A 25,331-nucleotide genomic window follows, 5' to 3' on the forward strand; every position below is an offset into this window, starting at 1 on the left:
AACCTAGAAAACAGATATACTGGGAAACGAATTCATTAATTTCCAGACAGCCAACCTAAGATATCTCCATGCTTGAAGGGTATTATATTGTGATTTTCGGGGTGGATAAAATTCTTTCCCCCTGCCCTGGGGGGGGGAGAAAGATATCAAAGACCCAGAGGAGGGAAGGGAAGCAAAAGGAAAAGAAAAGGGGAAAGAAAAAGGGGAAAGAAAAAGGTGGTAAAAGGGGGGAAGGGGGAATGGTAGGGAGGGGAAGGAAGGGAAGTGGATAGGTAGGGAAGGGGTTTAGGTAGGGAAGGAGATAGATAAGGAAGAGGAAAAGTAGGGACGGGGAAGGTTAGAGGGGGGGGGAAGGGAAAGAGGAATAAACTCAAAGTTTTCGAAAATTTACCCGCGGCGCTATTTATGCTTTTCTAAATGCATCCTTACAGGGATTATTATGCACTGCAATATAAATACTAAAAAATGATGACTTTTTAGTTCTCGAATTTGGGGAAGGAAATCAAAAAAAATTTTGAGAGGAGGGAGAAAGAATAAAAAATTGGAATTATATACACCCCTGCAATCTCTAGATAAAAGGTAGCTTTGAGTTACACTGACAATCCCTTTAAAAAGAAAATTTGTTTTTTTATTTGCTCGGTTCAACTGAATTGAAATCTTAACGAGCTGAATTTCAGAGAATATGTCGTCTGAGAATAAGCGTCGAGCTAGGATAGCGAGTAAAAAGCGGAAACTGAACGCTTTGTTGGCAGTCACAGATCTTAATGATTCCGATGGGAAGAGAAGAAAGGTTGAAGGTAAATTAAATGGTTTTGAAGAATAAACAAGACAAAAGTAATAACAAACTGCATAATCGTAAAATTATTGAAAAAGAGGATAACTAAACCTTCCATAAGATTTTGTTGAAGTCCAAAATAAAATTTAGCCTCGATCTGTTAGTCGCTTGACACAAACTCACGAGACGGTATTTGAAGGAACCCCTCATTTATAGAGGAATATGCTAGATATAAACGGTACCCCTATATTCTTCAAACCTTTATCTGATTAGTAAAATCGAAGATATCACCGGTTTTCTAGCTTGTTTTATTTTAACAATCTTCTCAATTGCTTCTGTAGAAACCTGCAAAAGAAACCGCAATCGACAAAAACCAATTTGTAGAAAGAAGATTTGTCATAATTCTCTAATTCTTGCTCAGGCAAAGGTTTTATGAGTGCCGTTGTATATTGGCAAATGCCAATTTTAAAAAGGTGTCACTTAGAATTAAGTGTTAAGCCCCTTTAAGGGTTAGAAACTCCCTTTATCTGCGAGACAATAAACTAAAATAAAATTAAGATATTTAATAATAAACAAAAAATCAAGATAAGCTTAATAACTAGTTCAAATCTCAATCACGAAAAGTTTATCACAAGATTAAAACGTAACGCGTAAATTATATTTAAACTCAATTGTATATAATAATAATAATATACTAAAAATAATGTTTAGAAAATTTTACAGACCAACCATCGAAACCGAATAAGCCTCTCAGAAATTTCAAGTCTAACAAAAACTTCAAGTCCAAGACTAACAGTAACTCCAAACCTGTATTAGTAACTTCAATTAACCCGAATAAACTTAGAGTAGAAGGAGATGAATACCTTGCCCTGAAGGCACGGCTCAGGTTAGATCATTATATCTTTTACTCATTTCCGTCATTTAAAGATGAACGTTTCGGTACTCCTTAAATATTCAGTATCAATAAAATAGTAACTTTCAAATTTGAAATATTTCAAAACATGGCCATTTGATGTTATTCTAATTCTGTAGAAATCTGTCCGTCAGCGTTTCTTGAAAAGTCAACGCACAAGAACAAAGATATATCTGTCATTGGATTACAAATATCATTGTGAGTTTATGAGGATATAATCTTTTGATATTTCAAAAACAGATTATTTGATACAATAGAATTCATTTTTTGAAATGTCTAAAATCTTCCAATTTGTGTTGCAAAGATATATGGATTAGAAATTCAAAGTTTGTGGTAAAGTCTCAACACAATTGTGAAAGTCTCTCTAATGCTGATCCTATATTTAGGGAGAGAAAGAAACTGCTAACCCAGCAACCTAAGTTCAGTTTGAAGTCTGTTGGAGAGAACGCTTTGTTGAGTGTGGAGAAGGAAAGACGTATCCCTCTGTTTATGTCAGATCTTCAATCTCTCATGCTGTACTGTACAGTTGGGGGTAAAACTCCTTACTACCCAGATAGGTGCGTACAAGAGTGTCAACTACGTACGGACGATGTACGTGAGCGTACAGTATGTACGGACGAGGCCAAGTGTCCGGGTTGTAACGAGTTCAGAATTAAATATGAAGTTGAATGGTCCACTGCCAAACACAGTTAAGTCAGGATATATATTTGTTGCCCCCCCCCCCCCTCAACTCCACTCGCACACACCAAAATATTAAAATACGGACTTGAAGCAACCTTTTCTTAATGATTACATTATAATGAACTATAAATATTTGAAGGAAGGAAAAAAATCTGTTAATTAATAAATTGTTGGGTTGTTTGTTTTGACATATGTATCTTTGTTTTGTTTCACATTTGATTTGATGTTTAGTTATTTGGTTTCACATTTGATTTAATGTTGATTGATTGATAAACGTTTATTTCTATAAGAACTTTGGGCAGGTGTCTTTAGTTGTTTGGTTTCACATTTGATTTGATGTTAAGTTCTTTGTTTTCACATTTGATTTAATGTAAAGTTCTTTGGTTTCACATTTGATTTAATGTTAAGTTGTTCGGATTCACATTTGATTTGATGTTAAGTTGTTTGGTTTCACATTAGATTTGATGTTAAGTTGTTTGGTTTCACATTTGATTTTTTTCCCGCTGAATTGTGGAAGTAACTGATATATAATATATATACATTATTTATATATGTATTAATAAAGTAGGCATCAATACCCGAATATCTAATTACTTAAGTTCACAAACACACCCAAATATTGCACGCTCAGCAGTTAGGATCCCTAGCTACAAATCCTTAAATTTCCGTACTGCATTGCTCTCTTAACCGTACTGCATTGTTGTGTTTGGAACAGGATTTTTTTGTAAACAAAAAAACCTGTCAATTGGGAAAAATCTGTGATGACAGAAAAAGAGAAGGAGAAAGAAAACTACTGTGGAGGGGGGGGGGGGAAGGAAGGTAGAGGGGAGTGGGACATGGGAGTAAGGAATGGAACAAATCGACATTATTATTGACATTATTCCTATATAAATATTTATTATTTTTAAAATTTTAAGTTAATATTACAAATTTCAATACATTATTATCCTACTTTAAAAAGATTTTTCTTGGATAACATGTTGATATGGGTGTTAAGAAAGCAATTAGTGAATTTCTACAACAAATATGAGCAAGAAAATGGCTCTAATTTGTCCTAATCCATATTGTATTACGTCAGTTTAACCATCGATTTTGAGACCAGGTCCTATTTTGAATGGTTTGTTGCATTTTTTTTTAATAAAGAGCTGATTAAAACTTTGAATAATATTAGGGAGATGAACAAAGGAATGATTAATTTATATTTCTATGAAAATTGGCGGATTTTCTAAATTAGATCTTTGTTTTTACTCCTAAATATATATATTTAAATCTTTCTTTGTTCCGAATTGTAAACCATCTGTTTCCTTTTTTCTATTTTAAGATAAAAATCTTATATTATTAATTCCAGGTGGTGCACACTTCTCAAGTGGAATAGACTCACAAACGTGGTCTGCTTGGTTCTGGACGGACTAGGGACAAATTTTCTTGAGACGCGGAAAGACGAGCTGCCCTGGATTACATCAAAATTTAATTTTTTGGAGGTGGTGAGCCCGTCCAGTTATGATGCTACAGTGGCGAAGGATTTAGCTCTTATTCCGATTTCTCAAACGTAATATTTTTCAATCATTTTTTAGTTTGTTATTCACAAAGATGTAATGCAAGGAAAGTTATTTCAGAAGTGTACACATCTTTTGTACTGCCGTGGACTGTCTCTGGGCGGTAATGTAAACACAAGACGGATGTCAAAGCCTGACATGGGATCCATCTTTCATATAAAAAAAAATCAATGAAATATTCTGGTCACAGGAAACTATTATGTGAGTTATCAAAATCATCAAAATTTAATGCTTTTAACCTCCTCGGATACTAAACGAACACTGATGCATCTATTCTTGTTTACAAATTCCTTCCAAAGAGAACTGGTTTCAATGTGTACGCAGAGTATACACGACCGCAATAAACTTTCCTTGCATTACACCCTTGGTTATTCATTAATTTATATCCCAAGTGACATTATTTTCCTTTCACATCCCATACTTTATTGTCCCGACAGACCACTTAAGTAATTCCCGGCAGACTACTTTATTCTCCCGACTAACCGCTTTATGTCCAGAGCTGGGAACTTGTGAATGGTAGATATCGGGATCCACTCTTTTTCTTAATCTCAAGATTAAATAATTCTTGTTCTCCTTTTATTATTAATCTCAAGATTAATTAACCAATAACCAAGAATAAAACAATCTTAAGTTTTCAGCTCAGGCTGGATTGTAAGTATTAATTTGTATTATTAATTTTTATATTTTTCACCTATTTTTTGTAGCCGCAAGGAATTAAAAACCGCTTATGTACCTGATCAAGGATTAAAGGGATTATAAGCGTAATTTCAAGTGCCCCTTCATGCAAAGATGATAATCCCCGCTCTACAACGGTAACCTTAACAGCTCTGTCTGATCAATTATGAATGAGATATCCATGTTTTTGTTTATTTTAATTTGCGGTTTCTCTGCGAAAGTGACTTGCGCATTGCACATTTATGTTTTTTAGAAGCCATGATTTCCACGGAATGATGGTTGATCTTTTATTTATTTATTTATTTAATGGAGAAATGATCAAAATTAAACACTTTTGATCAGATTAAGTTTTCAAGAGTACCGTTGTAAATCAGGCATTGTTATTTTTGCATGCTTGAAATTACGCTTACCGTCCTTTTAGTTTTCAATTTTTGAGATTTTTATGATTTTATGCTTATACCGTGCATGTGATGACTGATGAGTTGAAACCTAACTCAATCTCAAAATATCTCGCCTCAGTCCTTGACCAGCTACAAAATATTATTTTTTTTCCTCCATATATTGAGATCCAAGTATTTTATCGGTTTTTAAGTTAAATTCAAGGAGTGCATGTTTTTCCCCCAAAAAAATCTTTTTGTTCCCACAAGTTGTTTATGTTTTTTTAAGGTTGTATTCGCTGAACACTTGCCTTTTGATGTTCAATTTTTCTTTTTCCCCAAAATTCAAAAATCCCCCCCCCCACACCCCCTTCCTACAGTTATCCTGTTCATGGTGCAATATATGGTAACTTTACGGTGAATGATGAAATATAGGATGCTTCAGAGGTTTAAATCTAGATTTGATTTAGTTTACCCCTGAAAATGCAATAAAAAATGTTAAAGCAGTAAACACTAAACAGTTCAACTAGTTCAGAATTTAAACCTGTTCTCATCCCAACACTGATTATCGGTTTTTAAATTTTTGTCTGGGATAAACTCTTAGTGGACCTGTATACGTAATCTCAAGTGAACCTCCATTTATAGAGTGGCATAAGCTACAACGGTTTCCTTTAAACACTTTTCTGATAAATAAATCAAAAAGTTGCTTATGCTGTCATTACCGCACTTAAGATTAGGATATCATGAGTTTACTGTCACCCTTAATTTGATAATTGATTATTTTTAATTGTGGTTTCTCCATTAAGTACTTACTTGTAAATCTCAAGTGAACCTCCATTTATAGAGTGGCATGCTTAGTGGACCTGTATACTTGATCTCAAGTGAACCTCCATTTATAGAGTGGCATGTTGGATTTACAACGGCACTTAAGATTAGGATATCATGAGTTTACTGTCACCCTTAATTTGATAATTGATTATTTTTAATTGTGGTTTCTCCATTAAGTACTTACTTGTAATTGATCTGATAAAGGTTTAAAAGGTGTCTGATTGTGAATCGGGTGTGCACCTCTTTTAATGAAGGGTACTTGAATTTACTACGACAGTATTTTTAAACTTGAAAACTAATATTTCAGTGTAGATTTTTCTTTATTAAATTGTTTTATTTTAGACAAATCCGCAAGCTGAGAGACGACTTTGGAACGGTTCAGGAGGCGGTGATGAAAAACGAAGTATGGAATACAGTTAAAGCCATGTTTCCTATTACTAACCGTAAATCCACCCCTGCCCCCGCCCCTCCTCCAGTATTCCCGGTAACAGAGGATACTAGTACACCAGTAGAAGGATGGACTAGTCTTAAGCTCCGACTTCTCATGAATGTTAGACAGCTGGTGACTGAGGACTTCCCTATACCTCTACCAGGAGTAGAGGAGCATGTTAAGGGATATGTGTTTACTAGAGATGAATATCATGAGGTTAGAATATTTCAAATCAACAGTCTTTACTGTCACCAAGATTTTGTTCATAACGAATTTTTTAATGTGACCTTAACATATGATGGTTGTCCTGTGTACAGTTAAGATTATGTACATGTTTAGGTTCATGATGGTTCTCTTATTTACAGTATAGATTATGTACATGTTCAGGTACATTATGGTACTCTTATGTATACTATAGATTATGTACATGTTTAGGCTTATGATGGTTCTCCTATTTACAGTATAGATTATGTACATGTTTAGGTTTATGATGGTTCTCCTATGTACAGTAAAAAACTATGTACATGTTTAGGTTCATGATGTTTCTCCTATGTATAGTGTAGATTATGTACATGTTTAGGTTCATGATGGTTCTCCTATGTACAGTAGAGATTATGTACATGTCCAGGTTCATGATGGTTCTCTTATTTACAGTGTAGATTATGTACATGTTTAGGTTCATGATGGTTCTCTTATTTACAGTATAGATTATGTACATGTTTAGGTTCATGATGGTTCTCCTATGTAGAGTATAGAGTATATGCATGTTTAGGTTCAAGATGGTTCTCCTATGTACAGTATAAATTGTGTACATATTTAGGTTCATGATGGTTCTCCTATGTACAGTATAGATTATGTACATGTTTAGGTTCATGATGGTTCTCCTATGTTCAGTATAGATTGTGAGATGTGCTTCACTGAGAGGGGGAAGAACGAATTAACAAGGGTAGGTTTCAGATAAATATACTAACCCTTTGTCTTGACAAAGGGTTAGTAAACCACCTTTCTAAACACTATGTTGTCGTATCTTGTCAGGCAGTGACTTATGATTGGTCAACAACAGGATTACGAATCCTCATGGCAGGAAACCCTCACTGGAATCTTAAGGGGGGGGGGGATTCCTCTAAAGAAGTGCTGCTCAAACTAACTTTAAAACTGAACTTGATCTTGGATCGCTGGATGTTCCTATGAGGAGCAGGTTTCTTCTCTCTAATACTCAGGTAGACTGGCTGGCCTCATCCAAGGGGCCTGCACTGGGGTTACCATTATGGGGGGTTGCTTGATACGCAACTGGCCTTCGGGCGGCGGCGGTCTGAGGGGTCCACATTGGAATCTCTTATAGATTCCGTTTCCTCATGTTCCTTATGAAATTGGTTAGCACTACAAAGAAAAGAAATAGAACAGTACGGGGTGTCTCAATAAACATATATTGTAGGTGATTGATGACTTTTAAATCGTCTGTTTTTTTTGTGAACAATAAAATTGAAATAATCCATAATCCAAATTAAATGTTGGAAATCTCAATAGGATCCTAACTCTTAACTCCCATGTTTATTGGCACACCCTGTGTGAAGAAGGAACATGTGAAATGTCGTCTTTTGTTCAGATTTGTATGGTGAATGAGAATTTGGAAGTGGTTTACCATTCCTATGTAAAACCCGAATCCCGGATTGTTGATTATCTGACAAGATACAGTGGTATCACGGCGGAGCATCTGGTCAACGTAAATACAAGGTTAGTGCTTGTATATCCCATCCCTTTTTTAAAAAAATGTCTTCCCTTGAAGTTGGTTATTTTTTTCAGGGTTTTATTCGCTGAATTGGTGAAATAAATATTTAGGGCCGGGAAATAATGAAACTTTTATATTAAAAGTACCAAAAAGGATGAAAAACTCAGCCTATAAATGTCCAATTTTTTCCCCCGTTCTTTAAAATCACTTCCCCCATCCCCTACTTCTGGGGGAGGGAGGTTAATACTTCACATTATATACCACCTATTGTACTTGATAATCTATTTGCTCCTGGATATCTTTAAAGGGAATGTTGAATGTTGAGTTTAAACGTAATTTCAATTTTAATTATATTTTAATATTTTCCTGCTCTAGGTTGAAGGATGTTCAAGCTGATCTGAAAAGATTGCTTCCTCCTGATGCTATTCTGGTTGGACAATCTTTAAACTGTGATCTTAAAGCTCTAGAGATGATGCATCCTTACGTGATAGATACCAGTATCATTTTCAACATAACCGGAAACAGGTACATTTTCTCCCGTTTCTTAATCTTATTTTTTTTCTTTGATCCAATCCTTAATCTTTGTTTTTCTTTAAACTTATCCCTAAACTTTGTTTTTTTACTTCGATCCAATCCTTAATCTTTTTTTTCTTTAGCAAATCCTTAATCTATGTTCTTTTTTTTGGTCCAATCCATAATCTTTGTTTTTTCTTTGATTAAATCCTTAATCTTAGTTTTTATTCTTTGTATTATCTTGGCTTAAACGTTGATACAATCCTTCAGCAGAGAAGATTAAACTTGACTTGATTATTACTGTTCAGCACTTTCATACTTGATTTAACTGGACTTGGTCTAATTCTTGGCTTAGCCATGACTTGATTATTACGGCTCAGCAATTGTGCAGAGCACACTTTCATACTTAATTTACATTATAAATTTTAAACATGTCAGATATGTCCTCAAAGATTCTTGACTAGACTTGATAAATTTCTTGGCTTTTCCATGACTAGATTAAAAACCATGATAAACTAGATAACATTTAATAACCATAAAATACCAAGTAAAATTGGATCTTTTTAACTCACATGGGAAATACTTATCATTCAAACTTAAAACTTGACTGCCAACTCTTGAATGAAAGGTATTCTAAAGTGGGGCTGGGCTCAAATTTGGTCATGTGGCTGGGTACTTCGCAATTTCAAAGTAAAAACGAGAACATTTTTATAAAACAGAAGGCCGGACTGTAAAACTAGGAAACGGGAAGGACTTTAAACTCCGATCCACTACTGGAGGCGTAGGCCATCCCTGTAACTTATGATTTGATTTGATTTGATTTTCAATTCAATCATAAATCTTTAAAGTCCGGAGTTTTTTCTCGGATTCCATCCTTAATCATCGACTTTGGTCCAATTCCTAATATTGACAAAAATTCTTAATATTGGCAAGTTTTAATGTCCCGTAAATCCATTTATTTTTCATGAAACCAAAAATAGATACATGCCTAAATCAAAGGGGGTGGAGAAAAATGGGGTTTCTAGGAAATATATAACCCTGAGCCTGGTCCATAAACATCAGCATTTTTTGGGTCAATTTCTCATTACTGAATATTTGTAGGTTTCGGAAAACGAAGCTATCAGTTCTGTCAAGTATATTCCTAAAGAAGCAGATCCAAGTCCAATCTCATGTTGTTGTGGGGCATAGCCCTGAAGAGGACGCCAAGGTGAGTAGAGGGGGGAGTACTATGTAACAAATGCCTTACTCCAACAGTTTCTTAAATGTTTATCAATCCAGATACAACCCCATATGTTTCAATCCAGATACAACTCTCTCAAACTTTATACTCTACCGAGAACTAATACGTCTGACCGTAATAACTAAACTTCCGGTTTTACAAGAACTTTTAAATACAAGAACGAATAATATATATGTTGAAGGATTCGATGATTACGTAATAACTGAAATGATAAATATGTTATGTAATGAGTAATAATCAATGTCGCCTATTTGTGCATAATTTTGCATATTTTTCTTTTTTCTTTTGTAAAACTATATATTCAAATTATTTAACAAATTTAAACTACACCATTTATACGTGTATTTATATCTTTGTGTGTGAATAAATCTTTATAATTATAACATAATAATATTATATTTGAGTATAAGGTACAGATAAAGATTAAAACTGACCGATAATACGGAATAATAATTGGAATTGCAATTAAATAAATTTTTATTATTTCTTATCTTTTGGATGGACCTTCTTAAGTAACCCTAATTGTCAGTTAACAGTGTTTTCACTAAACATATGTTTAACAACCGATATTCAGTTTATTGAAATACCATTTTTTGAACTATTACTGTATTGAGGTTGCCAATTCAAACAACTTTAAGAGAGAAACCAAATTTTAATCTAATTATGTTGATTTGGGTATCCAAGGATGATTAAATGTTTTTGTTTTGCTACTTTGAAAATTGTTGGATCCAGGTCTCTGGGGATTATTTTGCCAACCCGGTTTCCGCAGGGCAATTGCCTTAATCGTCTTTTCTAAATGTTGTCAGCAAGTAAATTCAAATCAATTCTTATTCCGAGAGACTAGTTTTTCAAAAAAAATGACCCTACTTTTTGTTATTAATCTTGGAGTCTCATTTTGTTTTTGTCTAGGCTGCGATGGATCTGGTAAAGCTGAAGTTAAAGGAAGGATATCAGTTCGGAGACGTTCTCCTGGGAGGACGGATTCCTAGTATTCATGAGGAGAAGATAGAACCCCAGGTACTGTTTCTAATGGAGTTATTCAGATTAGAATTTAACGGGTACCTTTGTGAATCAGACATGGTAACTATTGAAAGTCCTTTAAAATTTGTATAAGAAATATTAAATTTTCTAGAATGATTGCATAAGAAAAGATTTTGTTCCTGGACATGATCTTCATCTCAAGAGTAGACTTGTGTCAACAATAACAAAGTAAGTTTAAAAATATAACTGGGTTTGGAGGATATAGCTAGTCACTTTTAATCCCCCCAATTAAGCGAATTAATCTCCCAGAAATATATTTGGCGGGGCGCAACTCTGCATAACTTCTGCCGGGGGGAGGCGGTGAAATTATTTTTGAAAGATTACTACAGTTATCCGGCTACCTAACTTAACCAATTCTCACTTTTCATTATTTGCTTTTCTTTTACGATCCTTGAAGGTCGTCTTTCATCTTTAAAATACTAAGCAGCATTCATTTATAAATTTACTTTTTTCAAAATATGAATTATCGAAAAATTTTCTGAATCTTGGGTTTTTTCAAAATGTGGTCTGGCTTTTTAGGGTTGAAAAAATTACCGAGAAATCTGAACGAAATTTTTCACATCTTTAATCTTTATATTTAAGAAGGACAAAAATACTAGATTATATGTTGAAAATTTCAGTATTAGGGAAATTTGTAATCATGATATTCGGTTTTATCTAATAATATATAAGGAGAATTTAATATATAACGACCTACTGACTAAAAAAGCATTAACCGTTTTTTTCTGGGGTTTGACGAACACTTTTGATTCGTTTTTTTTCTTCAGAACATCAATTATTTTCCCAAAAAGGCTAAATTTAGCGATCAAAATATTTATTTAAATATTAGGAATGGGTGCGACTCTTCAGTATCCCAATTGTTTGTACTCAACTCGATTAAAATTCAGTAATTTTAAAATGTCATTATTCAGGGGGGGCTATTGGGGCTAAGCCCCCCCCCCCGGACCAGTGAAATCTATTGGTTTCAGGGGGTTTTCATACCCCACGGGTGCTGAGCTTCCCCTGGAAAGAAAAAAATTAAGCCCCCCCAAGACAAATTGCTGAATACGCCCCTTCCGAGAAATAATAATGTTTTGTTCAGGACCGCCAAAAAGGCTGAAAAAACTGTTTCGTTGACTGTAAGTGAGTCCAAAGCTAAGACTTATGAAACCCTTGAAAACTTTACTTCTGAGGTTAAAGTCTTTCAAAAAGGTCAGTTAATAAACTTTTTTATTTGTATTTTCTTGAATAAATGTTTTTATATGTATATACACTGCGCCGATTACGTTTTTATTTTTTTAATTAAGGTTTGGTAAAACAAAATAACAATACAAAAGTTCTGACCTCTGTTGATATATTTATGCAAAGGGTTGTAAATCGTTTTTTGTTTCGTTTTTCAATCGTTTTCAAAAACGATCGTTTCGTTTTCGGAAAGAAACTATTGTTTTTAAAAACGACTCATTCGTTTTGAAATCTTAGAAAAACGATTTGCGACCGTTTTTTATACGATTGTTTAAAAGAAATTATGTTAACGGTCGTTAACGAAGGGTTGTCGTTATCGATTGTTAACGAAACGACGAACTTTATCAAAACGGTTGTTTGTTTGGAAAACGATCGTTTTTGAAAAAATACATGCAACTTTATTGAATGTCGTCTTACATGAAGTTAAACAGTTGTGGGGGAGCTAAAACTTCTTTATATTTTCTTAAAAACTACTTAATGATAAGTACAGATGCCCTTCAGGTCGGTTTTCACTCTTCGTTAACGATCGTTAACGAAACGACGAGTTTATATAAACAATCGTTTTGAAAAACGATCGTTTTAAAAACGACTATTTTTAAAAAACAAACTTTAAAAAAACGATCGTTTCGTTTTCGATTTTTCGTCGTCGTTTTTATAACGAAACGATCGTTTTTCAAAATAAAAGAAAGCGTTAACATCCCTATTTATGCATCAGATGTAGATCTAGATAACGTGTAGACTTAGATCACGCGTAGGCCTAGATCACGTGTAGACCTAGATCACGTGTAGACCCAGTAATTCAATGCTTAAATGCAATTCTTGTTTCTGCATAGAATATTAAATACTTTAAGTAAATATGACTGTAGACTTGATTTAAATGCATCAATGGATGATTTGATTTCTACTGCGTAGTTTATTCTTGATTCAAGAACTGATAACTCTCTAGTTTATAAACCCCATATTTCTGCAACCTGTTTGTGTAAACCTTTGATATTTCTAACTTTGCCTTATTTCATCTGAAAGACTTAATAGTTTGAAATATCTAAGGTATACGACATTAATTAGTAATGATAATTTGTGACGAGTGATCAGAGATTGGAACTTTTGAATGGTGGATATTGGGATTAAGGATTGATCTCCTCTTGTTACTAATCTCCAGATTAATCAAGGGATCAGAATTAAGGATGTCCCATTCTAAAGTTTTCAGCTCAGTTCCTTTCCAGTGCTATCTCTTAACAAATTTAACGATTGTAATTATTTAATTAATCTTTTTTTTAAATTGTCTCCTAATTCTGTATAATAATATTTATACTATTGTACAATTTATCAGAAATTACAAGAATTATATGCAGATATCCAATTAAGACTTATTATGATATTTTAATCGTTTTAAAAACCTCATACTTAATATTTAACCCTGCTATGTAAAACACAGATAAATTTTTTGTGAACAATGCTTTGTTTGTTTTTCCAGTGGTATATGGTTGTTTTTATTACATTGTCAATGCACACTAAAAAGACTAACCTTTTAACAAGTGTTTTTGAGCCTTTAATGGTTACATTTTAGTGTCTGAAACTTTTCAGTTTACATATACAATATACATAAAAAATAAATGAATGGTACTTTAGCTTAAGGAAAAAATTCATTATTTAAAATCAATGCTTCTTGTCCCTCGGCCTCATTATGATAATATAAAGATGAGTAAAAAATAATACTAATTAAAGTACGAAAAAAAAAGTTTAAGGCGCAATTTTGTGGTGAGGCTGGTTGCTGCACTCCAATAGCTTAGCTAAAGGAATACCCACCCCCCTCTCTGATAGTTACCACCGTAAATGAAATATGTATGTTTTATTTTCTGATGGTAAAGCAGTTATCTATATTATATATTATATTCTGTTTACCGAGTAATTTCATTTATCATTCATACTTTAGGAGTGTGTACACTGTAACACTTGTTATTATAGAATAATTTTTCTCATAATTTACGTCAAACGGGAAGCTGGGGGGAGGGGGGGGGGACTTCTTTGCTAAAAAATGTGTTTTTTAATTTCATGTTTAGGTGCTTTTTGGATTTTTTTTTCTAATAATACAAAAAAATATATTTTAACAGGATAAAGTATATCTATGGACGTCTTGTATAACTATCTATGCTAGTATATCTATGTATTTCTTGTAGAATTGTCTATGCTAGTATTTCTTTGTCCATCTGGTAAAACTGTCTACGCTAGTATATCTATGTACGTCTTGTAAAGCTGTCTATGCTCTAACATCTATGTATGTCTTTTAGAGATGTCTGTGCAAGTATATCTATGTTTTTCTTGTAGACCTGTATATTGTATTATATCTATGTACGTCTTGTAGAACTGTATATTCTAGTACATCTATGTTTGTCTTGTAGAACTGCATATGGTATTATATCTATGTACGTCTTGTAGAACTGTATATTTTAGTATATCTATGTACGTCTTGTAGAACTGTATATTCTAGTACATCTATGTTTGTCTTGTAGAACTGTCTATGGTATTATATCTATGTACGTCTTGTAGAACTGTCTATGGTATTATATCTATGTACGTCTTGTAGAACTGTATATTCTAGTTTATCTATGTAAGTCTTGTAGAACTGTCTATGGTATTATATCTATGTTTGTCTTGTAGAACTGTCTATGATATTATATCTATGTTTGTCTTGTAGAACTGTCTATAGTATTATATCTATGTACGTCTTGTATAACTGTCCATGGTGATTATCTATGAATGCAAGGCTAGAATGAACAAACAAAGTGTAAAGATAAGGATTAGAACTGGCGTCACAAATACGACTGCATTATTTAACATTGTCTGGACTATAATAATATATAATAATATATTGTTATGTCAATTATTCTATTCTGCGTTTTAGTTCTTATTTCTTCTTTGTATTAATTGCCTCTTATTCTTCAGTATTATTCTTTCATTTATTTATTTTTATTTTATGTTTAATTTTTTCTTTGATAATACATTTAATTCCACTTCTTAGAACTTCATTTATATTTTACTTTATTTATTTTTTTTAGTTTTGAATTTGATTATGTCTAAGTTAAAAAAAGATCTACCTTACAGGAAAGTTTAAGGAATATTACTTTACCAACTTTAATTTCCAAATTTAATGTTTTCGAGGCAAAATTGGCCTTAGGAACCTGTGCTTGGTTAAGTAACATTTTTAATTTCCCGAAAAAGTAGTTGTACACAATTTAAACGTCTTAAGAAATAAAAATTTTCTATTTTTTCGCAAACTTCGCAGAGCGGAAGTGCTATTTTTACTGTATTCTCAGTTACTAGCTAAAAAATAATAAATATAAATACACGTTGATTTTTATTCGCATTTTTTTCACATCTGAACTTGTTGAAAGGAACTGTATTCATATTTTCCAGAGAACCTTCTTGCAAAGATGACAATGCCACAATAACACTCTTAAAAGCTTTGTCTGATCAAGTCTGAATTAGATATCAATGTTTATAGTTTTGAAAAATTGATTGTTTTCAATTGTGGTTTCTCTTCAAACGTGACTTGCGCTTTTCTACTGCAGGAAATCACGTAAAAATTATCAGAATTGAAGACATTTGAACTTTGAGAAATGACAATGTCTTCCACAATATTAATCAGATAACGGTTTTTAGGGTACTTTTGTCAATCTGTCATTTTAATCTTTGCACAGAAGGTCATTTGAAAATACGTACACAGTCTCTTTAAGGACGTATTATCTCCTACCCGGAGTAAATGTTGGAACTATATTTATTTATGGATGTATCATGTTCTACCCGGAGTAAATACTGAAACCAAACCTTGTTTAGGGACGGATATATCTCCAACCCGGAGTACTAAAACTGAACCTTGTTTAGGGACGGATATATCTCCTACCCGGAGTAAATACTGAAACCAAACCTTGTTTAGGGACGGATCACAAGGATGTGCTGGAGAAGGGTAAAACCGGAGCAGTAGAACATGATTTCAGTATCACCCACCTCGACCTCTCGACCACGCCCCCTGAGAAGATCTGCAAGAGGGCGGAGAAGTTCTGTAAGACGATGTACAGCCACACCTCCAGCAACGGACTCTTTATCCTCATCCTACCAGGGAGCAAGGAGGAAACCGGCGCTGCCGCCGTAACAATCGTCCGACCGCCGCAGCTTGAAAACTAAATTTTTTTATTTCAGATAAAAAATGGGTTTGGATGATGAAATGTCAATGTTTTGTGAACTAGTTAAGGATATTACTTCGAGTTCCCATGGAAAACCTGGAAACACACAGGTTAACTATATTGTAAAATTCAGTGCTACTTTTCCAGGTTCATCGGACAATTTGTCATTTTCAAGACAGCTCAGATTCAGAAAATATAACGTTTATTTAACATTGTTTATTTATTCTTATTCAATGAATCAAATAAGAATATTTTTTTGTTAAGCAGTATATTAAAGAAACTACATTTTTAAAAGAAGAAGAAAAAACACAACAAGAATCATTAAAAGTTAAGAACCTATCATTACCATATGATTTATTTCGACACTCTCTTCCAGTATTCATTGACAATCCTTTTTTATTAATTTATTTCTCTCCATGTGTTCTTGATCCTTATTGCATTCCCTTCCACCTCTTTTTTCCTTTATCCTTCCTTCCATTTCCTCCATCCTCCATAAATCCACTTTTCTCATTCTTCCATTTTCCTCATCCTTTATTTTTCCTTTTTAACCAGCCATCTTTATTTCATTTTTTCAATCTTTACATCTTTCATTTATTCCATTTTCTGCAGCCTTCGTTGTTTCATATCCGATGCTATATCGTTTGCACTAATGTACGATTGAACATATTCTGATCAGAAACAGGTTTGTATTTCGATTGAACATTAGTGCAAATGAACGCAAATCAACTTTTTACTGTGTTCAATTGAACTAAAATTTTATTTTCCCGCCAGGAATATTTTATTTTCCCGCCAAGATTATTTTATTTTCCCGCCAAGAATATTTTATTTTCCCGCCAGGAATATTTTATTTTCCCGTCAGGAATATTTTATTTTCCAGCCAAGAATATTTTATTTTCCCGCCAGGAATATTTTAGTACAAATGATCTACAGTGGAATTGATCTGGAATACTTAAAATATTTATTCAAACGAACTTATTTTTTTCTGTAATTTTTAGTGCAATTGAACGTTAGTAAAAATGAACATTTCCAACAAAAAATTTGCTCAAACAGTGTTTCTTCTGGAAATATTAGTTTAATTGGACATTAGTGCAAATGATCATTTCCAACAAAAAATTTGTTCAAACGGACTAATATTTTTTTCATCAAATATTAGTACAGTTAAACGTTAGTGCAAAGGAAAATTCCTCACAAAAAAAAATTTCAAACGGACTAATGTTTTTTCTGTAATTTGTAGTGCAAGTTCATTGCACTAATGAATACTTCCAACAACAAAAAATTTCAAACGGACTAATGTTTTTTTCTTTAAATAATTATGATTTATGGGCAAAGTGATGAAATTTTAGTTTGATTAAACTTTTTTTGTTCATTTGCACTAAAATTTGTTAATTTGTAGTTTGTACTAATTAGGGTGAATGTGCAAACTAGTGAAATTTTAGATTTTGGTTCGATTGAACTTTTTTTGTTCATTTGTTTAAACTTCGTTTTTACTCACACTTTTAGCTTTAGTATAATTGAACATTTTTTGTTCATTCCTGCTAAAATATGTTCAATGGAGCTAATTAATTAAATGAGCCGAATTCCGCTAGAATTTAAAAAGTGCTCAAAAAATCTTCCACGCGGATTTTAATTTGATTAAACAATTAATTATTCATTATTTATTCTTTCGTTTTCCTTCTTCCCTTTTCCCCATTCTTTATTCTTCTGTTTCCTCAATTTTTTCTCCATAGTCCATATCCTTCATTTTTCCATTTCCTCTATCCTTTTTTCCATTTCTCCGTCCTTCCTTTTTTCCATTTCTCCGTCCTTCCTTTTTTCCCATTTCTCCGTCCTTACTTTTTCCCATTTCTCCGTCCTTCTTTTTTCCCATTTCTCCGTCCTTCCTTTTTCCCATTTCTCCGTCCTTCTTTTTTCCCATTTCTCCGTCCTTCCTTTTTTCCCATTTCTCTGTCCTTCCTTTTTTCCCATTCTGTCTTTTTTATTTTGTTCAATATTCATTCTGCATTTTCTTCTTCTTTCATAATAATTTCTTCATTCATACATTTTCTCCCCTCTTACTTTTAAAGAAATCAATTTGCTCCGTTTAATATTTCTGCGCAGCTTTTTGCGCAGAAAGAGGCTCTGTGCCTGTTTCTTAATCCTAGCAGCAAGTGTACTATTGACTGCAATAGGAAACTAAGAGAGCCCTAGTTTGTAACTAGGGCAGAGTTTATTTTTAGCCAGAAGTACTTACTTTACTTCTCTTAAATGACGTAATAGGAAGATATTTATTGTTATTACATCTCCATTCTTACCTCATCCTAAATAACTAAGAAATTTATTTGTTAAACGTATCTGTTATACCTTCGTTGCTTACCTCGAAGGGTTAAAAATACAAAAGATTAAATTAGAATTAAAAGAATGAATGACGTTTTCAAGACTTTAATTATTTTTAGATTTATTTAAATTATTTTTACAAATGAGAAAATACAAATTTCAGAATACATTGCTTCTCGGCTATTATTACTTGCTTTATTTTCAACTTGAATTTGCTGAGTCGTTAGTTAACATGTATTGTTGGTTCAAACTTGAAAATAATATTTCATTTGTTCACTGAATGTTATACAAAAAATCAACATGCTAATTTTAATATAAGATGGTCTATTCTGTACACTCTAAATATTCTTCTGTACATGTATACCACATATATTCTTATGTACAGAGCGTCCCATATCATAATAGATTATCTCCAATCCTTAACACCAAAATAAACCCTTAATACTCGAAAAACTTATCATTTTCCACAGAAAATTCTTATATAAGCCTAATGTTATTTTTCAAAATGATTCATTCTACTGAAATTTTCTAATTAGTCCCGAAAATCGTAATTTAGACCCGTTCTCCGTCTAATATGATGTGGGACACCCTGTACTCTTATGAAATAAGATTCTGTACACAATATATATTCATCTGTACTCTATGACTTAATATTATGTACACATATATATATTCGGAGCACGATCATTTACTATCCCCTCACTTGCTATCTCCTCATTTGCTATCCCCTCACTTGCTAGCTCCTCATTTGCTATTTCCTCATTTGCTGTCAATTCACTTGCTCTCAGCCTCAATTGCTATCAGGTCAATTTGCTATCATGCCTCACTTGTTTTCAAAACGTTTGCTCTTCAGTCTGCTATCAATGCTGATCTGCTATCCAAAACTAGTTACAGGGGCGTACAAGAGCATTTGTGTAGAGGGGGCACTTTAGTGCCCCCCCCCTTGGCAATATTGTGCCCCCCTTAAAAACCCCCTTTTAGAAAAAATATTGATACCTTTTTTAACTATGTAAACTATTCATGTACACACGCCCATATAACAACTGTTAATAAATTATTTATGTAATTTTCCTAAGTGGACTCATCAGACACTTCCTCTTAATACTGTGGTGTAAGCTTAACTGGGTAAAAAAAGATGAAAACTTTTCTTTAAAAATATCTATATTTTCATAGAAACGATACATATTGTATAGTTATAAATGATAATATCAAAGATATATTTACACTGAAGGCAGTATTGATTAAAGCTTTTTTAACAAAAGATTTTTAGTTAAGGGCAAAACTGAGATTTTAAGCTATTTTTAGATGGGTACCGACCGACCCCCCTCGTACGCCCCTGACTAGTTACTATCGAAATACGTTACTATCAAAATTACTTGTTTCCTAAACAAGTTGCTGTCAAAACCAGTTCTTAGTTGTTATCATAAGCAATTATTGCTTTCTAAACAAGTTGCTGACAAAACCAGTTCTTAGTTTCTATCATAAACTTGTTGCTTTCTCAATAAGTTGCTATCAAAACCAGTTCTTAGTTGCTATCATAAACTTGTTGCTTTCTCAATAAGTTGCTATCAATATTCTTCTGTACTGTATAAAATAAGATTATGTACACAATATATAATATATATTCTTCTGTACTCTATAAAATAAGATTCTGTACACAATATATAATATATATTCTTCTGTACTGTATAAAATAAGATTCTGTACACAATATATAATATATATTCTTCTGTACTCTATAAAATAAGATTATGTACACAATATATAATATATATTCCTCTTTACTCTATAAAATACGATTATGTACACAATATATAATATATATTCTTCTGTACTCAATAAAATAAGATTCTGTGAACAATATATAATATATATTCTTCTGTACTCTATAAAATAAGATTATGTACACAATATATAATATATATTCTTCTGTACTCTATAAAATAAGATTATGAACACAATATATAATATATATTCTTCTGTACTCTATAGAATAAGATTATGTACACAATATATACAGGGTGTCTCAACTTCCAACTATTTGAGTCCAATGATATGCTTGTAGATCTAAAAATGACAAAATTATAGGCTCCCGAAATTTCCAACTGAAGTGAGTAAGTTTATTTAAAAATAAAGATGATCTCCTTTGATTTGTAATAAACTGTAAACTAATTTGTAATAAACAAAGTTGTGTGAACGGAGATTATCTTTTACTTTTACTAGCTCCAGTCTGAAACTCTGTGAGCCTATTTAATTGTTATTTTTAGATCTAAAACCCTAAAGCTGGGCTCATTAAATCGAAAACTATACGTAGACATCAAAAATAGTCCCAAACTTCAAAATCCGATAACCAAGAAGTCTGTAGAGTGTAGACCCTTTATCTTTATCAATATATATTCCTCTGTGTTCTAGGATGTAAGATTATACAATATATATTCCTCTGTACTCTAGGATGACTTGGAGAAGGAAACTGAGGAGTTGGATACCAAGATTCAGGAGATTCTCAACTCCATACAGAACCATAAGTAAGGGACTCGTGTAAGTAGGGAGGGGGAGGGGGGGATGGTTAGATTGACTTAAAAATAAAGTAGTTGAATTTACATGGGAGACGAAACATTTTTTAAAAGGGAATTTGAAAGAAAAAACTAGTAAATAAAGAATTAAGTAGTATAAATAAGAAGAAAAAGGTTTGCTTTTCTCTATTAGGTTTCCTCTTGGAGTTAGGTGTGTTCCCAAAGACATTTTCCCAAGGGCGGCTTCTTAACTTCCTTAGTTTCAACTTATCAAATGTGCAATTTCCCAAGCGGCAACTTTCCAAAGATTAGGATAGGCCTCTTGAAGCTCCAGCGGCTATAATAAGCTAGGGTCCGTTCGCTGGGGCTAGGACAGACTTAAGAAGTTGCCGCTTGGTATATTGCAGATTTGAAAAGTTGCCGCTTTGGGAAATGCCATTGGGAGGTTAGTGGTTGGGAAAAGGCCTTTTTGAATTACATAATATCTTACTCTTATATTTATTTACTGTTCTCTTCTCTAGGTGTTCTCTTCTCTAGGTGTTCTCTTCTCTAGGTGTTCTCTTTTCTAGGTGTTCTCTTCTCTAGGTGTTCTCTTCTCTAGGTGTTCTCTTCTCTAGGTGTTCTCTTCTCTAAGTGTTCTCTTCTCTAGGTGTTCTCTTCTCTAGGTGTTCTCTTCTCTAGGTGTTCTCTTCTCTAGGTGTTCTCTTCTTTAGGTGTTCTCTTCTCTAGGTGTTCTCTTCTCTAGGTGTTCTCTTCTTTAGGTGTTCTCTTCTCTAGGTGTTTTCTTCTCTAGGTGTTCTCTTCTCTAGGTGTTCTCTTCTCTAGATGTTCTCTTTTCTAGGTTTACTGTAGAACGAGAGCAGGAGAAGATGAGGGAGAAAAGGGAGAGGATAAGGATAGAGTTGGAGGAGGAGCGGAAGAGGTTGGTTGGATCCAGGGTGGAGCTGGATCAACTAGAGATTAAGCACGAGAACAATCTCCGGGATATTCAGGAGAAAGAAAAGGAGTTAACTCGGGCAAAGGTAATGATTTTCCCAAACATATTCAAATCATAGTGTTTGGTCAATTATTAATTATACTTAAGTAAATAATTAACTAAATAAACCAAAAGTGAAATGCTTTTTTTATGGAAACTTTTTAAAAAGTAAATGAAACAAAATGGAATAGGTATAAAAATGGGTGAAATAAAAGCCTGCAAGTTTAAGTTTCACATATCCCTAATTTTTTATGAAAATACCACTTTTTTGTAATCATTTTTTTATTTTTGAAAGAAAAAGGAAAACAATGCTTATTTTTTGCCAATTGTTTATTTTTGATTTTGATTTTTTTTTGGAGAGACGAGTATTGTTTCAGCCGTTAATATTGTTAAGATACATTTCATAAAACTGAAGTTTAACTCGCTATAAATATCTGGTATAGGCTTCTGTTGAAGAGATGTTGGGTAATATTCCTAAACTAACGGAGATAAAACAACTCTACTACTCTGTGTCCAGGCTAACCTTTGACAAGAAAGCCAAACCAAACACAGTCAGGGTAAGATAAAACTAATCGAGTCTTTGTCACAAACTCTGATTTTATAAACCCTATATCTTTGCAACACAATCTCTAAGACCATAGATATTTTAAACTATGAATTCTGTTTGATTAAATTTGAAAGGTTTTCATCATCAGGTTTCAAAGATATAGGGATTAGAAAACTTAAGTTTGTGGGTAAACTCAATTCCTTTGAAGTTTATTTCTCCCGATTTCCCCCCCCCCTCTCTCATTCCTTTGCGTGCACTGTGCACTAGGGGGGGGGGGGGTTAATTTCCAAAAATAAAACAATTTGCTTGAAATCATTACTGCGATAGTCAATTCTTATGTAAATAACAATTCTAAGAACAATTTCTTTTACGACACTTTTTGATTAGAGGTCGTCTGCAAGTTTTGACCTTTAAGTCTTTTTCTAAGATCTGTGACACAAGTAAAATGCTTCAAATCATTATGACGATAGTCCATTTCTATGCAAAAAAAAAAACAATTCTAAGAACAAATTCTTTTTTGACAGTTTTTGATTAGAGGTCGTCTTCATTAGCTAACGGGCACTGAACGTTTTGACCTATATATACTTTATTTCTGAAATGCTTCCAATATTCACGGCGATAGTCATTTCTACCGTAAAAATCGATTCTAAAAACAGTTTCTTTTATGATACTTTTTGATGGGAGGTCGTCTTCTTAAGCTAACTGGCACTGATATTTTTGACCTAAATGTACTCTTATTCTGGATCTGTGTGCCATCTAGCATAAGAAGACGACCTCCAATCAAAAAGTGATATAAAAGAAATTGTTCTTAAAATTGTTTTTGACATTAGAAATGCCTATTTCTGTAATAATTGGAAGCTTATTGCATGCTTATTGCGAAATCACCAATCTCAAAAAAAGAGTACATTTAGGTAAACAATTGAAGTGCCAGTTAGCTAACGAAGACGACCTCCAATCAAAAGTGTCATAAAAGAAACTGTTCTTAGAATTTTTTTTACATTAGAATGATGAAATTTTTCAATTCACTCCCCCCTACTGTGCCCCTCTAACCGTCTAATCTAGATCTACCCTTATTATTATTATTATTATATTCAATAATTATAATGAACGACATCACATACATCTTGCCTACTAAGTATTAGCTCCATAGATATAGATAGATTGCGCATAAGACGACATTTTTCATCTTGAAAGATATAAATTTACAGAGATGTTTTAAAGATATTCCTATAATATAGATAAACTAGGTCGGTTGTGAACATTGGCTGCTCTTATGTCATTGAGTACTTGTGGTGTACATGAGTTCTGTAGAGAGAAATTTAAGTTAGTTTAGTCCTTCTCATGTCCTTCTTCAGTTCTCGTCAATATGATAATTTGATTATTTGATATTCTCAAAATTAAATTCACTCCTGAGTGGTTTAATAATTATGAAATCTATTAAAACAACAAACCACCCCGCTTATCATTGAAGTACACTTTGACCCCTAGAAGTATGAGTTCGCGGACTGTTCAATTTTTTGTGATTTTGCATACATAAGCTATCTATGTTTATTTTCTTATCTATGATTAGCTCCCTCCCCACCCCCCACCCCATTTGATTATTTATACTATCGTTTATTTTGATAAATAAAAGTTGAATGAAAACAAGTTTAATCATGAATGCAAGGGATAAAATGCATCTGTTTTCTTTGTTTCTAGTTGTATTCTATAAACAGTCTAAAAATATGATTTATTGTCGGAATGAATTCATAAAAACTAAAATTCTTTGTCTTAACTTTTTCATTTCGTCTTAGATACTATTGATAAGATATTAATGGGATTGTAAATCATACTAAATATTAAGAATTTTTAGTTTGCATGCCAAATACATTTTAAATTCAAAAAACATTTTAAAAACGAATCAAACAAAGATGCCTGACCAAACCTAACAATAGTAAATTCGTCAGAATTATGCTAAATAAATTTATTTTTTATGTTTCAGGGGTTTGTGTTGAACCCCAGGAAGGATGACGTAAACGTGTTCGATTTCAACTACACCACCCCTGGGATTACGAAGCAGTTCGTTAGAAACTACCTTTGGGACGCCATTGCAGCAGGGGTTAATCCTGTGTGGGACACCCTATAGTTAAGTCTATTTCGGGACACCTTGAAGAACAGCCTATTTTGTAACACTCTGTAGACAAGTCTATTATGGGAAACCTTGTAGGCAAGTCTATTTTGGGATACCCTATAGACAAGTCTTTCAGGACACATTGTAGACAAGTCTATTTCGGGACACCATGTTGACATGTTTATTTTGGGACATCCTATAATTTAGTGGGACCCCCTGTAGGCATGTCTTTTTTGGGGACACTCTGTAAACAAATCTATTTTGGGACACCATGTAGAGAAGTCTATTTCAGGACACCCAACAGATAAGTCTATTTCGGGGCACCCAACAGATAAGTCTATTTCGGGGAACCCTACAGATAAGTCTATTTCGGGACACAATGTAGACAAGTCTATTTCGGGACACCCTATAGTCAAGTCTATTTCGGGACACCATATAGATAAGTTGTTTTCGGGACACCTTATAGATAAGTCTATTTAGGGTCACCATGTAGACAAGTCTATTTTGGAATACCCTTCAGAAGTTTGCTTCGAGACACCTTCTTGACATGTTTATTTTGGGACCCCATATAAACCAGTCTTTTTCGGGACCCCCTGTAGGCATTTCTTATTAGCGGACATGTTGTTTTTACAATGTTATTGTTATTGTAAATTTTCTTGCACGTAGGAAGAAATTACGACTAGGCCGTTATCGTACAAATCCTTAAAATAAT

The 25,331-nt window shown here is 33.2% G+C and overlaps 2 protein-coding genes across 3 annotated transcripts; both read left to right on the forward strand.

Annotated features, from left to right (window-relative positions):
- Positions 1–350: 350 nt before the first annotated feature.
- LOC111703024 (uncharacterized exonuclease C637.09) lies at positions 351–16,177 on the forward strand. Of its 2 annotated transcripts, none has more exons than XM_023474866.1 (13): positions 351–797; positions 1,487–1,661; positions 2,075–2,245; positions 3,718–3,918; positions 6,148–6,451; positions 7,104–7,181; positions 7,842–7,969; positions 8,340–8,489; positions 9,579–9,684; positions 10,627–10,734; positions 10,850–10,926; positions 11,840–11,949; positions 15,914–16,177. In XM_023474866.1, the coding sequence occupies exons 1-13, from the start codon at positions 683–685 to the stop codon at positions 16,159–16,161; spliced, it is 1,971 nt and encodes a 656-aa protein (XP_023330634.1). In that variant the 5' UTR covers positions 351–682; the 3' UTR covers positions 16,162–16,177. The 2 variants fall into 2 exon arrangements, with proteins under 2 accessions (XP_023330634.1, XP_023330635.1); XM_023474867.1 differs by having other exon boundaries at positions 573–797; positions 1,499–1,661.
- LOC111703029 (uncharacterized) lies at positions 16,158–25,050 on the forward strand. The gene is made up of 5 exons (XM_023474872.1): positions 16,158–16,270; positions 20,925–20,998; positions 21,828–22,008; positions 22,406–22,519; positions 24,491–25,050. The coding sequence occupies exons 1-5, from the start codon at positions 16,184–16,186 to the stop codon at positions 24,632–24,634; spliced, it is 600 nt and encodes a 199-aa protein (XP_023330640.1). The 5' UTR covers positions 16,158–16,183; the 3' UTR covers positions 24,635–25,050.
- The last annotated feature ends 281 nt before the right edge of the window (positions 25,051–25,331 follow it).

This window comes from Eurytemora carolleeae, unplaced genomic scaffold (genome assembly GCF_000591075.1).
Source record: "Eurytemora carolleeae unplaced genomic scaffold, Eaff_2.0 scaffold505, whole genome shotgun sequence".
NCBI lineage: Eukaryota > Metazoa > Arthropoda > Copepoda > Calanoida > Temoridae > Eurytemora > Eurytemora carolleeae.

Excerpts from the sequence above, each read along its gene's own strand:
- LOC111703029 (XM_023474872.1), top strand. The coding sequence starts at position 16,184 with ATGGGTTTGGATGATGAAATGTCAATGTTTTGTGAACTAGTTAAGGAT. Across the intron at positions 20,999-21,827 it reads AACTCCATACAGAACCATAA|GTTTACTGTAGAACGAGAGC; the intron begins GTAAGGGACTCG and ends TCTCTTTTCTAG. Across the intron at positions 22,009-22,405 it reads AGGAGTTAACTCGGGCAAAG|GCTTCTGTTGAAGAGATGTT; the intron begins GTAATGATTTTC and ends TATCTGGTATAG.
- LOC111703024 (XM_023474866.1), top strand. The coding sequence starts at position 683 with ATGTCGTCTGAGAATAAGCGTCGAGCTAGGATAGCGAGTAAAAAGCGG. Across the intron at positions 10,735-10,849 it reads AGGAGAAGATAGAACCCCAG|AATGATTGCATAAGAAAAGA; the intron begins GTACTGTTTCTA and ends TAAATTTTCTAG. Across the intron at positions 10,927-11,839 it reads CTTGTGTCAACAATAACAAA|GACCGCCAAAAAGGCTGAAA; the intron begins GTAAGTTTAAAA and ends TGTTTTGTTCAG.